Source organism: Musa acuminata, chromosome BXJ1-5 (assembly GCF_036884655.1).
Source record: "Musa acuminata AAA Group cultivar baxijiao chromosome BXJ1-5, Cavendish_Baxijiao_AAA, whole genome shotgun sequence".
NCBI classification, from domain to species: domain Eukaryota; kingdom Viridiplantae; phylum Streptophyta; class Magnoliopsida; order Zingiberales; family Musaceae; genus Musa; species Musa acuminata.
The window spans coordinates 5,160,696-5,176,607 of NC_088331.1; the positions used below are offsets into that span (position 1 = coordinate 5,160,696).

General features: G+C 40.5%; 3 protein-coding genes across 4 annotated transcripts; 2 read left to right on the forward strand and 1 right to left on the reverse strand.

Moving 5' to 3' along the window:
* The first annotated feature begins 441 nt into the window (after positions 1-441).
* LOC135673252 (large ribosomal subunit protein eL36y-like) lies at positions 442-3,681 on the forward strand. The gene is made up of 4 exons (XM_065182092.1): positions 442-577; positions 852-962; positions 2,881-3,080; positions 3,379-3,681. The coding sequence occupies exons 2-4, from the start codon at positions 861-863 to the stop codon at positions 3,407-3,409; spliced, it is 333 nt and encodes a 110-aa protein (XP_065038164.1). The 5' UTR covers positions 442-577; positions 852-860; the 3' UTR covers positions 3,410-3,681.
* Positions 3,682-5,708: 2,027 nt separating this feature from the next.
* LOC135673253 (protein spotted leaf 11-like) lies at positions 5,709-9,666 on the forward strand. Its single transcript, XM_065182094.1, has 4 exons — positions 5,709-6,191; positions 7,318-7,434; positions 7,607-8,035; positions 8,124-9,666. Exons 1-4 carry the CDS (start codon positions 5,883-5,885, stop codon positions 9,294-9,296), a joined length of 2,028 nt encoding a protein of 675 aa, XP_065038166.1. The 5' UTR covers positions 5,709-5,882; the 3' UTR covers positions 9,297-9,666.
* A 4,124-nt stretch (positions 9,667-13,790) lies between these two features.
* On the reverse strand, positions 13,791-15,218 carry LOC135673254 (dof zinc finger protein DOF5.1-like). 2 transcript variants are annotated; one of them, XM_065182095.1, is made up of 2 exons: positions 15,022-15,218; positions 13,791-14,868 (listed from the first exon to the last, which is right to left on the reverse strand). In XM_065182095.1, the coding sequence occupies exons 1-2, from the start codon at positions 15,070-15,072 to the stop codon at positions 13,927-13,929; spliced, it is 993 nt and encodes a 330-aa protein (XP_065038167.1). In that variant the 5' UTR covers positions 15,073-15,218; the 3' UTR covers positions 13,791-13,926. The 2 variants fall into 2 exon arrangements, with proteins under 2 accessions (XP_065038167.1, XP_065038168.1); XM_065182096.1 differs by lacking the exon at positions 15,022-15,218 and adding an exon at positions 14,969-15,009.
* Positions 15,219-15,912: the final 694 nt, after the last annotated feature.

Here is a 15,912-nt window from a genome sequence, read left to right on the forward strand (position 1 = left end):
TTGTCAATTGTAATCCGTCATTCTTTCTTCTGCCGTTCCTCATGTAGTGGAAATTAGGGTGCGTAATGAGTAGATTAATTATGATCAGTCCTCAGCAACATTATATATATATATATATATATATATATATATATATATATATATATATATATATATATATATATATATATATAGTTTAATTCAATAAGGATTTAAAGAGAGTTAAATACATACAGTATTATAGTTGTATAACAAGCAAGCAGCCTTATGTTGATACTGCCCTTTTATCATGGGATGTATATGATGATATGAATATTCTTAATGCAAGTAATTTTGGTGCCAAATAGGTTGCACATGGATCCAAATTAAGAGATGATGACTTGAAATGGGTCAATCGACATCCAACTAATCTAAACCCTCCAAATAGTTCAAAATAATTGGACGGTCGGGATCCAGTATAAGGGCGTTACGGTAAATAAGAGATCGACTGGCACTATTTTGGTCTTCTCGTTAAAGGGTCGGCGCCTATATAAGGGTTGCCTTCCTCTCCGCGGTTAGGGTTCGTCGTAGCCGCCAGGGGTTCGGTCGCTGCAGAGAGGTGATAATCTTTTGTTTCTGCTCTATTGGAAATCTTGTTCCCTTTCTCGGTACTAATACAATATCTCGCAAATTTTCTCGATGAGATTCTTTATGCGATTGTTGAATCCTGGACTGAACTCTAAAGATGTGTTTTTTTTTCCTGATTTGGCTTTGATGGCGCTAAAAAATTGGATTTGTTTTGATTCTGTATCTATTTGTGTTGATCTATGAATTGTTTGTAGTCGTTATTGGTGGTGTGCGATGAAAACTCATAAAAATTTTGGTTTTAACAGAGGTAAGCGATGGCTCCTCCACAGTCGAACACCGGCCTATTTGTTGGCCTGAACAAGGGTCATATTGTTACCAAGCGGGAACTGGCTCCTCGCCCTTCTAGCAGAAAGGGGGTATGACATTTTTTCCCTTTCTTTTAATTTTCTGGTATGTATTGATAGAACTTGTGCAACGAAGCACGGAATATGCAACATATTTACTGTTAATGAAGAAACGACACGTTGTTAGCCACAGCATATATCGTTTTGATGTATTATTTGGCTAGTTCGAGTTAAATCCTGAGTTCAACCATCTTTTGTAACGGTAAAAAATTCTTTGTTTTCTCTTTTACTGAGAGTTTGATATGCTATTTTTTGAGAAAATGAAATTTTGTGTTTGTTGCTCCGATGTGTTGATTTGGTCACTATAGTTAGTGGCTCATTTAGTACTTAATGAGGCTTTTGACTCTAGGAAGCCCATGCTGATCTCTCCGGAGGTGCAAGGTATGGAGAGAAGAGAGCCACTTCTTAGTAATTTGGCTTAAGGAAAAATGACAAGAAAACAGAATAATGAACCTGAAAAGTTGTTGAATATTTAAACTTTTTTTTCTTTTTTTGTGATAGTTAGTTTTGCCTGATGATGTGCAGGGGTAAGGATGTGCATCCTAACCTTCTCCTTACAAATGGCAGGAGACTTGTATGCTGAATTTCACCTTTATACGAACCATAGTTACTATAAGAGCTATCATTCTTTAGGCAAAAAAATCCTTTGAGAAACTCAGCATTTGTTCTTCAAAAGTTATAAATAAGATTCTGATAATTATAGGAAAACTCATAGTTAACATGTATCCCTGAGTTATATTTCTCTTCTACTTGTTGAATTGCTTATGAATATTGATTCATGAAAGTGAAATGAACCATTTCAAGAGCAGTGTTCATGGCCTGTCTTCGTAGGTTTAGGAGGCATTTTATATGGTTTTTTATTTGTTGCCATTAACAAAATTTTAGCTCATGAGATGGCACTTTAGTCGATTCCTGCTTGACTTGCAAGTGAGGGAGGTGATTGAAGTGGCAGTTGTGGGGCCAACTTGTGTGTTCTACTTTGGCTTCTTGCTTTTTGAATTATCTGCCATACCCATTGGTGGGTAAGGCAGGTAATTCAGCTGAGAAAGTAGCATCCTTTATTAATTCTTCACTATATGAGCATTTTGGAACTATGAAATTCTATTTTTCTGTTGTTGGGTATTAATTCTTTTTGGAATCTGAATCTTTCATTATTTGATTTTATATATTGATTACTGCATCTCATGGATGTATACAAGGAAGGATTTAGGAACTTGTCCCTGCTAAGTTTCTGCTGAAATATTCTTCTTCTGCTATTGACGATACATCATTAAAGCTTCTTCTGCCGTTGAGGATTTTCACTGAGTCGTATTGTGTAGTATTAATTATAAATTGTTCGGGAAAAATCTAGTTGATGTAAATAATAGTGAAATAAGTGGTCCGATGTTGTTGCTTGTTCATTGTGGTTCTGAAATATGTTCCATCTAGAAAATTTTGTTTTGCTACGTCTCTCTTACTTGATATTTAGTAGGTGCTATAATTACCTAATAATAAAGCTCGAGTTCAAAGGCCCAGTGGCAGCAAAAGGTATATCTAGCCAATCCCAAATGGTTGGGATGTTATGGTTTTGTTGTTTTTGAAGATAGCATAATAATCTTCATGTGTCTCCAAATAAAATGTCAATATAAACAGTTAAAATGGTTGCTAACTCTGCTAAGCATTTTTTTTACTTGTGTTTTTCCTTACTCATCAAGACTTGTGTAAGAAATGTTTAGGATTAAAACAATGCATGTTTAGAACATTTCTAATATTTTCATATTATGATGGGATTGTGATTATTATTTTATTCTCGACATTTCAAGTTATCTGCAGTGAGAAGTTGGTACAGCTATAGTTGCTTCCTGAAAAAATTGAAGCCATAAATCATTTGCAAGTTATCATTCTTACGCTTGGTTGTTTTGATTTGTCATATGCTTTTACTCTTCTACAGAAGACAAGCAAAAGAGTGCATTTCGTCAGAAATATAATCCGTGAAGTTGCTGGATTTGCTCCTTATGAGAAGAGGATTACTGAGCTCCTTAAAGTCGGGAAGGACAAGCGAGCATTGAAAGTAGCAAAGCGCAAGTTGGGTACACACAAGAGGGCCAAGAAGAAGCGTGAGGAGATGGCCAACGTTCTGAGGAAAATGAGGTTGGTGTTTATGCTCTCCTTTCCAATATTATGTCCTTTATACATTTTGCACTAGCAGATTTCTCAGTATTGGATTCCTAGACATGTATCATCACCAGGTTTATTCTCCGTGGAAATATATGTTGGGTGTCTTGTGGCTAGAAACTTCCAAGTGGTTATTGGTTTGCTTGTTGATGAGCACAATCATCACTATGTAGAAACAATTATTTTGACTTGAGGCTCATGCTGTCTTAGGTAGGGTTGATAACCTGCACTTATGTTTCGTGGAGATGTTAATAGACCCTTCTGTCGTATGTAGGTCTGCTGGAGTGAGCGATAAAAAGAAGTAAAGATGATTGATGATTGCCATGGCTGTAGCAGAAGCAGCACCCCAGGATTTGGACCTTTTAGGATGTGCGACTTTTCTAGCTTCTCTCTCATTCCCTCCCTGTTACAGTTTTTGAGTTATTATGTCGAAACCTTAATGCGGGTGTGCTTCTCGGAAAGATGCATGTTTGATTAATGTTATCATCATTGAATGTTGGTTTTATGTTATTAATGTAGTGTTGTTGCACTTCTTTTTAATCTGAAAAGAACAATGGAAGAGAAACTAGATTTTGCAGCCTGGTTTTTACTGTTTTGGAAAGCCATCATCAATCTAAATATATAAAGGCTCCGCTCATGAACGACTAGCACGAAACTAAGCGCCGATCGCCTCACGCTTCGACACGTCAACGCAGTCGGAGTCTTACCGCTTTAAAGCACACGTGGTGTGCGATATGCCCCTTGGTCTCTATCTTCTCCGCGACAAGCCTCGTAGCCTATCCTCTCTCTCTCTCTCTCTCTCTCTCTCTCGCGTCGCCAAAGGCTTCTGTCCTATGCAGGCTTGGAGATGCGGGGGCCGCCGCGCGAGGTTTCTGCAAACCACGTCGAACAATGTGGGTCCCACTCTCAGTCAGCGCCTACATGGATCTGTAAAGACCGAAGAGGTCTGTGGCCGCGTGGAAATTACCGGTTTAACATGACCAGACCCTGCTTTGATCCAGTCTACCTACACGGAGGCCTTCAACAAATAATAATAATAATAATAATAATAATAATAATAATTGTGCATGTGCATGTGCATGTGCATGCTGAAACCTTCCTCCCTGTTGTGATGATTAATATGAGGGAAAATACTAAAAGTGGTAATTCTTTTGCATTTGTTTATTATCCTTGGGTTTTCTCTTGTGCTCTAATTCAAGAGATCCATATTGTCAACGTGATCATCGACAAGGCATTAGTTTTGCTTTCCTTGCTTCTCAGTATTATTTTATTTAAAAGGTAAGGCATGAATGGTGTGGTCTGTTCACTTTGTGTTTGATGGGTCAACTGACAGGTTGATGCTCTTCTCAAGGGGAAGATAAATAAATCATAGTGGTTGTTGATAGGAACCATGAACTGATCATCCCAAAATAAAATAGAGTTCTGCAACCAAAAATTTATGTTCAGAAGTGCTATTTAGACAATAACAGTATTATGTCACTAAATATTATATTCAGAGAATTAATTATAAATTATCCTCTGTAATTATAAATTATACTCGTACTTACAATTAACTCCGTTATTCGAAATCGTTGTTCTAAATTTTTAGTTCTATGAAATTATCCTTTTAATCTTGTATAGGGATCTCAATATTTTACTTTCGTAAATATAAGATTAGAATAATTTATAATTTATCATATTCAAAAGTGTAATATTGGTCATTTTGATTTCAAGACAAGATATTAACTCAGTTCAAACAATCATAGATCCATAGACAAATTGGAGGACAAATATGCAAATCTGGAATTATATAAGAATTTATATGAAACAATATAAGTACATAAAGTAGCATCTAATGACTCTTACTTAATCTTCATGTCCTGCCCTACTCTCTTGCTGCATTGACCATTGGAGTTGCTCCAAAAATTTCCATTATGAAGTTTCAAATGATTGTGATGAGTGTCCATAGGAGAATTTTCTTTGCATCAATCCTCAACCATTCTCTTTATTCTGCCTGCTTTAATTGACATGCAATAAGTTTCCTCTTTGAATTACAATTCATTGCTAGTTCTATAAATACTCATGCAATTATGCTCAGAAAAAGTCCATCTTCAAATTAGAAATTCTATGAGCTTTCTTATCATAATCCACATGTCATTTATCTTTCATCCCTCAACTCTGCCCATCCAATCAAATCCAGCTTGTGGGGAAGTAGAACTTTGATCCAATGGGCACTACATGGCAACATTGTCTTCTCCAGTGTGGCCCATGGCATTATTAGACAGCACCTTCCCACTTGACTCTTCTCAGGTCCACAGTCCACCACCTGCTGCATCATTAAAATAGTGTTTGCTTCATCCAAAGCCACGGCTCCAAGCCGCGCCGACTATAAGAGCGCGCCGGTAATAAGAATAGGTTAATAGTGTGTGTATATTAACCAGTTTGGAGGCTGGGAGGATCCCCTCCAGTTATTGTAAATTGTCGATCCTGATCAAATCCCGATGAATCGTGAAGTGTTCGGAATTGGACGGTCGATGCAAGAGCTTGTAAGAAAAGTTTGAAATTATGCTCGTAGTGGATCCCCTTCGGAGACGAAGTATAGCTGCGTCTGCCGCGGCTCTCTCATCATTTCTCTGCCCACTTCCTCCGCTCGCCTTGAGAGGGGGAAAAAGTCTTCTTGATACCCCGAAACATATCTGAAATTTGACTGCAAATTCCTCGATTTTTTGGTGAATCGGTCGCCAATTTCGAGCTCCGCGCGATTCCTCGGTGGAGTAGAGGCCGATTCGTCGAGCAGCGATGGAAGAAGGAGAGAATGAAGCGGCAGTGCTGGCGGCGGCGGCGGCGGCGGCAGGAAGTGTGGTGGAGAGTCTGATGGCGGCGGTGGAGGAGATCGCCGCCATCTCGGACTACCGGAATGCCTACAAGAAACAGTTTTGCAACCTCTCGCGGCGGATCAAACTGCTGGCGCCCATGTTCGAGGAACTCAAGGAGAGCAAGGATCCGATCCCCCCTCGGGCGGTCAGAGCTCTTGAGAAGCTCAACGGGGCTCTCGATTCGGCCAAGGACCTCCTCCGGTTGGGGAGCGAAGGGAGCAAGATCTTCCTGGTATGTTGAAGCGGCATCGGCGGAGCTGCTTTGCTTCTTCCTTATGCTTCCCTTCCTATATGTGAAATGTGGTATCTTTTTCTCTTTCTGGTTCGCTTGAACTCTTGGTAGTAACTCTTTGCTTGAGACAAAGTTCTCTTGTTTTAGCTCTGCGTATCTTTGATGCTGCAAACTTGAGCTGCGTGCTGGATCTTTTGGTTGATTTTTCTTCTTTATTCTTTCGGACAAGGCTTAGTACGATTTTTTTTTTCCGCCACTTGCACTACGTTTATGTGATTTCAATGATGGCTTCTAAAAAATGGGTTTAGAAGTGTATACAACTGTCATCTGGTAAAGTTCTGTTCTTTGTTTTTTCGTCAAGTTTATCTAGTAACATTCAGTTTGTCAATATAATCAATCAAATAGAAAAACCAATTACCTGAATTTGGTCCACCAAACAAGGGGGTCGGGATACTATTATCAATCATGGGCCAGAATTTGTTTCCTACTTCAATCCTGCAATTTGTCATGATTATATATCATGCTTTGACCCGATAAATTTACTGGCACAATGAATGAAATAGACCATATCTTTAACCATGTGACTACGAATGCTTGAACTTACCCATGAACTCCAACTCCCAATTTATGGATGAGTATTTCCATTTCGAACTCATCTACAAAGTCCCAATTTGAAACCATTCTCCAAATTGTTTTTTTTTCTAAATTTAGTGCAAGTTTGCACAAACTAAAAAGATATTGAGATTTCCAATATAGTCCTGGATAAGAGGTCGAAAATTAGCAATGCATATATTGTACGTTGACAAGCTTGGTATAAATTCGTTGTCTTAATGAAAAAAGAATCATTTAGACCATTCGGTAAAGTAGCAATTTGACACAAAAAGGGTTAAGTAGTTTTCTCTATCACAAAGTGTGATTTTCTTTATCATGTCTGAACTTTTTGGTAGCATGTGATGTATAAAATTAATCATCTGAACTAATCATTGTTTCGGTTGGAACATGAACAAAGAAACATATCTAGTATGTGTTTTCTTGCTGGCATGTGTTTTTACATCTTAGGTTGAATTTCTGATGGAGTCTTGTTGTTGGATTCTGTAGTCACCGATTTCTGCTTTTCTTTTTCCAGGTCCTGGAGCGAGATAGAATAATGGAAAGATTCCAAGAAATTACATCTCAACTTGAAGTGGCATTAAATGAAATTTCCTTTAATGAGATTGACATATCAGATGAAGTAAAAGAACAGGTAGATCCACCAATAATAATATCCCCTCTTTTAACATAATTATCCTTAATTACTTGTTTCATAAATTAGATCTGCAAGAAAAATTATTACCCTCTAACTTTCAGAATATTTGATAGCATTTATCTTTCAATTTGTTCAGTTTCATGCCTACCAAGTTTAGCATCCTTTACAGGTTGAGCTCGTGCATGCCCAGTTTAAAAGAGCCAAAGAACGGATCGATACTACTGATCCTGAATTGTATGCTGATTTGTCAAGTGTTTGTCATATGAATGCTGACGCCAGAATAGATTCTCCCATCCTGAAGAGATTGGCAGAAAAATTACAGATGATGACCATATCAGACCTCAAGCAAGAATCACTTGCCTTGCATGAGATGGTTGATGCCAGTGGTGATCCTGGAGAAGTTATTGAAAAGATGTCAATGCTGCTAAAAAGGATTAAGGATTTTGTCCAGACTCAAAAACCAGAAATGGGCACTCCAATGAGTGCCATGGTTATTCCTTCTCATGGAACAAGTAAAACTCCTGTTGTTCCTGATGACTACCGTTGTCCTATATCCCTTGAACTGATGGGAGATCCAGTGATTGTGTCCACTGGACAGGTATCTAAATATTACAAGTCTCTATTCCCTCTGCCATACCTTCCGTGAGACTTGAAGATTACTGAAACATATGTTCCCTATTTTGCAGACTTATGAACGGGAGTTCATTAAGAAATGGCTGGAAGCAGGGCACAACACATGCCCAAAAACACAACAGAGACTATCCAGTACCTCACTGACCCCAAACTATGTCCTTCGCAGCTTGATAGCTCAGTGGTGTGAGGCTAATGGCATGGATCCTCCCAAGCTCCCAGCTAGAACTGGCAAGCCTCTGTCAGTTTGCTCTGCAGGTGAACATGCTAAGGTTGTTGATCTTCTTCACAAGCTATCATCACAAAACCTTGAGGACCAACGATCAGCTGCCGGCGAACTTCGCCTTCTTGCAAAGCGGAATACTGACAATAGGATCTGCATAGCGGAGGCTGGTGCCATACCTCTTCTTGTGAATTTGCTATCTATGCAGGATGTGCGCACACAGGAGCATGCTGTTACTGCACTTTTGAACCTCTCTATCTATGAGGAGAACAAGGGAAAGATAATTGTCTCTGGTGCTGTACCTGGTATAGTGCATGTTCTTAAGAGGGGCAGCATGGAAGCACGCGAGAATGCTGCAGCAACACTCTTCAGCCTCTCAGTGGTGGACCGGAATAAAGTCATAATTGGTGAGTCAGGAGCAATCCCCCCTCTTGTTTTGCTGCTAAGTGAAGGCAGCCAAAGGGGCAAGAAGGATGCTGCAACGGCACTTTTCAACCTGTGCATTTACCAGGGTAACAAAGGAAAGGCTGTGAGGGCTGGGGTGATACATACACTAATGGGACTCTTGACAGATCCAGAAGGAGCTATGATGGATGAAGCACTAGCTATCATGGCGATACTCTCAAGTCATCCTGATGGGAAGGCAGCAATCAGGGCCGTGGAGGCATTGCCAATGCTGGTAAAGGTGATAAGAAGTGGGTCACCCAGGAACAAGGAAAATGCAGCAGCTGTCTTGGTGCATCTCTGTAATGGGGAGCAGCAGCAGCAACATCTTGCTGAGTTGCAGGAGCAAGGGATGATGGTTCCCTTGCAGGAAATGGTAGAAAGTGGCACCAATAGAGGCAAGAGAAAGGCTGCACAATTGCTCGAGCAAATGACCAGGTTCCTGGAGCTGCAGAAGAAAGCGGAAGCTCAAGCTCAAGCTCAAGCTCAGGCTCAAGCTTGGACACAGGCACCAGTGGACCAGTCAATGGATACAGCTTCATCAGCTTTTACCGTTCTATAGCTAGAATGGTCTTTGCATGTTTAACACGGTGAAGTAATTGGTAAGATCGCCTGCGTTGCTGATTTGTGAGTTAATTGGCGTGTTATTATGCATGAACTGGGGAAGCTAAGTCCGATGCGAGAAGATAGTCACAACTGCCATAACCTAGGGAAATATGTCCCAAGTATCGAAAGAGTTATTCATAATATTGTGCCATGGCGTTGATGTAAGGTTATCACCCTCAATTTTTATGGAGGAGTCGCATCTGTTGAATATGGCTCCCCAAAGCACATTGTAAGCTTCTAAATATTTCAGTAACCATGTATTCTCATTAATTCTACCCATGTAGCTTCATCTGCTTGTTGCCATTAATGTGTAATTGTTCCAATCATCAGTCGGATGGCAAATGCTTCAATACTAAGCTGCAGCTTTATACATGATAGTATATTCTGGCAAAGAACACGATCTTTACATGTCATTTAGCAATTCTTTCTTCTGCCTTAAAAAGTCTAAATGATGCAGGAGGTTTGTACATGTCCATAAAGGAAGTGATGAGTTACAGTGGACTGCTAATATTTGCAAATACAATTGTTTGCTTTTGTAGGATATGCATAATGATATGAAAAACCCAGAAATCTTGAAAATGATACTGTGAACATACTGGAAGCTTTTGGTAACAGAAGAAAAGATTGTGTTGCCCTCACATCAAATAATTTGATAAGCATCCAGTATAGAATGACAAAGCAATGTGTTACAATCATATCATCTCATGCCTTGGTTTGTGGGACCAACACAAAACAAGAAGGAAAAGTTCTCAAAGGCTGTTATTATTAATATCAGAATTCAGGATCTGACTTCCAATGCTTCTAATGTCTCCCTTTTCTTTCAATTACAAAAATAAGGGTTCAAGAACCAATGTTCATCACTGTCAAAACTTCAAGTTTTCAGCTATTCTAGACCCATTAATTGCCTTTTTGCCGATCATCCACGAGTTATGTTCACGATCATTTAGCATGTTTCTGAAAATAAAAGTGCAATGGTCCATCCCCATGTCAATGCAGGCTTTTACCAAATCTTTTCCAGGCTGTATCATGTTCACGGTAAGGCCAACAAAAGCTCCTCCTGCTGCAGCAAATGCCCTTGTGAACATATCCCTGCAATAAGACTCCACCAGCTGTGCGGAAGGGGCGGAGACTACACAGTGTGGGGTGTGGATCAGCTCAAGAGTCTGCATCATGACAGGCCTTTAGGTTCAGCAGCTTCATGGCAAGTTCCCGAAAAGATCACCATGGGTGTCCGTCCCCTGCCTATGAGTAGATTGCTACCATTTCTTCATCCTGTGATGACCACATCGTTAATGGGGACAATGCAGATGGCACTTGCTCCATCCAGTCTATTCATGAACATATTTGTATATTTATTATCTTCATCCTCTAAATTGTATGGCAGATCAACTAGCATGTAATAAAGGATTTGGTTTCCAAGACATGTTGTCTAACATCATCTTTATAGTTGTATTGTGTTTGATATATCTAAGTCTTGTAAAAACTCTCAGATATGCACATCATTGGTGTTGTGTTTCTACCTCTGTTTATATCCATATAATTCCTTGTATTCTTTTCTATAATATGTTTATATATGATGTAATATTGGCATGCTACTCTGTATATGTTAGATTTTGAGGTTTCAAGATATGAAACACTCGAATGCAATATGTCAAAGTGCATTCTTTCTGATCAGAATAAAGCATGTAAGAAAACCACTAATTTCATTCTTGCTTAATTGCACTAAAGAAACAAAATGGAGAAAAAAGTAAGAGATATTTTTTGGTTATTCTTTCACATTCACTAAACAATGGCTTACTCATGCATAGGCTCATTTTTTTGGCAAAGCATGCTCATAACTTTTCAAATTATTTAGTGAAGATTCATAAATCATAATATGGAATGTCATATGTAATTTGGAAAATACTTTATTGTATTGCTTTATGTTTCACTCCACATTGGTAGCACACAACATGATGAACAAGTAACAAATGTCTACAAGGATTTACCTACTCATTTCACTTGATACATTATTTTTATGAATGTTGTCATTCCTGAAGTTGCACCTCTACTGTGCTTGCAGCTTATGATCACTCAAATTCTCACATTGAAGTGTTCCAGGTTAACATATCTTTCTAAATCAAGAGGAACAAGATTGTAATTCTTTGTTTAAGATACTAAGTGCTGATATATATAACCTTCATTAGAGGGCATTCCTTTGTGTGAGGCATATCTCTAGAAGAATTATGCATACATAATGTATGTAGCTAATCAGATCAAGATGCTCATGCCTTTTACTTCTTCTAGCATAAAGTATAAGGTGCTGTTGATTGCTAGGGTTGAAGATAATTGGTGACCAGCATTTTCTCTGGGTGGTTAAGTGAATCCACTCTAAGCTCATCAAGTTTGTGGCCATTAAGGTCATGGTAATTCATCCATGATTGACCAAGATTTGGCACTGGGAAACTGCAACACCAGAAGACTTATCATCACCAAATTTAGTGTTACTATTAAGTGCATTCCATAAAGTTTGCAGTATTGAGGAAACAGATGATTACCGGGGTTTTGCAAGGAAGATGATGTTTCTAGTCATCCCTTTAACTCGTTAGGTTAAACCTTTAAACTGTGGTATGTTATGGGCAAAAAGCATCAGCTAAATCCTCTTGGAGAAATGGGTGAGTCCAATTTGAGTGGTCTCACTATGGTGGCCTCCTTTTCACCATCAAGAGGAGGATGATCGAGGTGATAAAGATAAAGCTGCTTCTCCCTAGCAGAAAGAAATGCCATCACCTGCAACTATCGGTCATACCACCAACCAAACACCAACATTAACGTGGAATTCTGGTAGTATATCTCTCTTTCTCTCTCTCTCTCTCTCTCTTTCTCTTTATGTCTTCTGTTCTCTTTGCTTGTACATGGCACAAGGCCACCATTATTCTAAAGGCTCGGGAGACGGGAGATTGCCCTCGTTCTTGGCAAGAACATGGGAAAACCAGATTCCGAGAAACATGACTCATGTTTACCTGTTCACAGATCCTTTTTCCCTTTTCTTTTTCTCATTGTTTCAGTGTGTATATGTTTACGTGTGTGCTTCCACGTCTGGCCTCGCGGTCTTAGGTTTCTTCTATGGAATTCTTGGATACTGAGACCTACGCTTCTTTTGCTTTTGTCGTCGTGGTACAGTCCTACATGCACAAATCTGTGTCGGAGCTAAGTGGTGATTCGCAGTAAAGAGGGAGATAAAGTGAGAATAAGCCGCTGAGTCGAGTGAAATCCAGCTACAAACTCTGCAGGATAAAGCGGTCTGTCTCTCTGCCTCCTGTTCATGACTGTGGCTGTTCATGTCCTCCTCATGAGTGCACATGGACAGCCTCTGCATGTGGATAGCAAGCACGGAGAGAAATGTGATACTGTTGGATTAAAGAGGATACGTATAGTGATCATGATGAACTTGAAGCTACTTAATCCCTTTAAGCTTTTGAGGATTACCCTCGAGATCAAACAACCCACAAGTAATGTGTTTTCGACTGATAAGATTAGCTGCATGATCAAATCAGAAGATCATGATTAAGAACAAAATATCATGAACGTCTTGTTAGCAAGATAATTTTTCGTCCCCAGTCCATGTCTAGAGAATGCATGTATGATCTGATATTATATAGACACATGCATGGAATGTTGGTCAAAGTGGTCATGCTATATCAAAAGATGAGAAGTTGTGCATGATAGCTTTAATCTGCAAGCAATCATACCTAAATTGCAGAAAAGGCTGAATGGTTGTATATTCAAATGGGAAATCTCTTGGAATGTAGCGACTCTCTAGGTGTTCAGAGGTAGCAGCCATTCTTTCCAGACTCGGTGAATCCCCCACGTCGACAAAGTGAGTGAGAGAGAGAGAGAGAGAGAGAGAGAGTGAGCGATGCCTTAAACATTGATCACCAAGTAAGATCTAAGAGCTCCTTTATCCATCCATTCCATGGAAACAAATAAATGTCCATTCAAGTCTGGCTCAAGAACAAATTCTTGATTCCTGAGTTGAGTACAAGAAGATCTATCAGCAGCTCTTTTCATGAGGCCAGTGGAGAGATGATGCAGTAAGCTTCGGATTATTCTTATATGACCTCAATGGCATCCTTCTCCTTCAGAGTTTATGTCAAGAGATAGATTGTGGTACTTGAATTGTACGTGCATGCATCAGATTTTGTAGTATGTGAAGAAAATTAGATAAGCTAATCCAAACAACTGTGTTGTGTTGCATGTCAGATGTATACCAGACAATCTCCATGCATTGATGAACTCAAACACCAACTTTCTGTAAATATATGGTTGCATACAAGGAGGGAATAGCGAAATCTAACACAAACTATGAAAGGAAAACGAGAATCCTACCTACGATTTCCAGTGATCTTTCTCAGCGTGTCAAACAGATGTGAACCACATATTAGTTTAGCCTTGCTGCTGATTAAGGAAGCTTGAGAAACTGATTCCTCCATATCTACTCCTCCAATCGAGTAGGTCAATCTCTCGAGTAGCTAAGTAAAGTAAGCTCTTCCTCCAGTGAAGCAGGTCATTCTTCCGAAGTACTCGTTACCTGTAAGCATCAAGGATTACATGAAATTGTCATTAGATGGAGAGTTGAAGCTGGAGAAACATGTTGCCCATCCACCACTGCTGCCACCCCAGATGAGTTCATCCCTGAAGCCACCCGAAAGCGGTCTTGGAAGAGTAAGCTCTTGTGCGCTATCATCCATCTTCACCGAAGCCAGCTGCATGAGAAGCCCGGAGCCGAGTACTTTGCTTTGAAGTGGCGACGCAAATGACCTGCCGTCCAGCTCACTGTCTTCTTGAATGAAGGAGGGGTATAAGCTTGGAACTGGTGCCAATGATGGCACTGACGGTGGTGGAGGAGGACGAGGAGGAGGAGGCTCCATTCCACCCATGAATGGAGGGAATTGCTGGATTTGATTATGGAGCCTTGAATTCTCCAGCCCGACACTACCATTACCACTCATCTGATAGTCGACTGCATCAGAGGATTGAATCCCGGCGAAACTCGAACCTACGTTAGGAGCCCTGCAGTCCGGAAGCGGGTGCAACGAGGTGGTAGGTAGCGGCTGCGGCTGCAGGGTGGTACTGGATGTCGTTGCACCACTCTGGCGGCCGGCGGAAGTAACGGAGGACTTCGAGGAGCTGCTGCTATCGCCACACTTGGTCCTCTTCTTCCTACGGCAGCAACCGCCGACGGGTACGTTGCGGAGGGCACCCCCGCGTGTCCAGTAACGCCGGCACGTCTTACAGAAATGCCGGGGCTGCGACAAGGAGTAGTTGTTGAAGTAGCAGAACTTGGTGTTCGTGGAGTCGCACCGCGGGCACTTGAGCGCTTGTTCCGGCTGCGCCATCTTCGCCAGCCGAGCTCGTGCGGCCATCGACCCTGGCCTGATCGAGCTGACCGTCCCGCGCGGTGCTCCCACCAGGCCAGGTGGTGGTGCAAGCTGGGGAAGCTCGCTTCCTCCGCCACCATAACCGCCGCCCAGCTGATGAGCTTGTTGCTACGACGAATAACGGAAGGGAAAGCCAGCAAATCAAGAGAGAAATTAGTGCTACTGGTATATCCAAGACGAGATACGAAAAAGAAAGAGAGAATAATACTCTTGAATCATGCATTCTGCAAGTAGGAAGAGAAAAGGAAGGACAGGACTCACCTGGTTCCAGTAAGGTGGATCTAGATAGACAGGAAAAGATGGAAAGACCATGGCTGGGTGGGGAGTGCTTCTTTGGAGCTCGCTTCTCTTTCGGCAAAAGGTTGATGGGGGTTAAGAGGTGGTGGAGAATCACATCCACAAGGGTTTGCAGCAAGAAGAAGGTGGTGAGAGAGAGAGAGAAGTGCAAGGAGAAAGAAAAAAAGATAGAACTGGCTGACTGGGGATGAGGGAAGTGGAGAAGAGGAGAAAAAGAGAGCCTTAGCCTTTAAGCTTGCGGCCAGAGATTAGTGGTGGTGCATGGAAGAGTGGGGAAGACTAGTGGCTGCTCATGCATGGGAAAGGTGAGAAGGAAAGCAATGTGAGGGCTTTAGGAAGGGTAATAGAAGGCCTAACATGTAGATTAACTTAGAAAAGACTAAGGAAAATATTAAATGTGGTGTCTGAGAGGTGAAAAGATGAAAAGCATTCCATCCCAATGAATATGGGTGTGTTTATGTGAGTCCATGTTCTTTATCTCTCTAATTCTTTCTCTTGTCCAAACTCTCTAAAAAATCTCAATGAAAATTGTTTATTCTCTGGTCCAAAAAAACAAAGAAGCAGCTCAAGTATACAGGGTTTTCTGTTTTTAATGTCAAGAATCCAATTAGCATGAAGAAATCTTATGATATGAGTAGGATCTCAAATTGATTCTTTCTTTCATACTTGTTAGGTACTGATAAGTAATTATCAGAAGAACAAGTTTAAGACTCATTCGCTGCATTACAGGAAAAAGCATGCAAAATGAGTGTTCATCGTGTCACCATTGCAGCTGAAAACTTCTTGTGAGTTTACTGCTATTTTCTGAAAAGCCGGTATCTGTGGCTGAGTTCATCTCAGTATGACGAATCAGAT

Coding starts and splice junctions, on each gene's coding strand:
- LOC135673252 (XM_065182092.1), top strand. CDS start 861: ATGGCTCCTCCACAGTCGAACACCGGCCTATTTGTTGGCCTGAACAAG. Junction 963..2,880: donor GCCCTTCTAGCAGAAAGGGG/GTATGACATTTT, acceptor ACTCTTCTACAG/AAGACAAGCAAAAGAGTGCA. Junction 3,081..3,378: donor AACGTTCTGAGGAAAATGAG/GTTGGTGTTTAT, acceptor TGTCGTATGTAG/GTCTGCTGGAGTGAGCGATA.
- LOC135673253 (XM_065182094.1), top strand. CDS start 5,883: ATGGAAGAAGGAGAGAATGAAGCGGCAGTGCTGGCGGCGGCGGCGGCG. Junction 6,192..7,317: donor AAGGGAGCAAGATCTTCCTG/GTATGTTGAAGC, acceptor TTCTTTTTCCAG/GTCCTGGAGCGAGATAGAAT. Junction 8,036..8,123: donor TGATTGTGTCCACTGGACAG/GTATCTAAATAT, acceptor CCTATTTTGCAG/ACTTATGAACGGGAGTTCAT.
- LOC135673254 (XM_065182095.1), bottom strand. CDS start 15,072: ATGGTCTTTCCATCTTTTCCTGTCTATCTAGATCCACCTTACTGGAAC. Junction 14,869..15,021: donor ATCCACCTTACTGGAACCAG/GTGAGTCCTGTC, acceptor TATTCGTCGTAG/CAACAAGCTCATCAGCTGGG.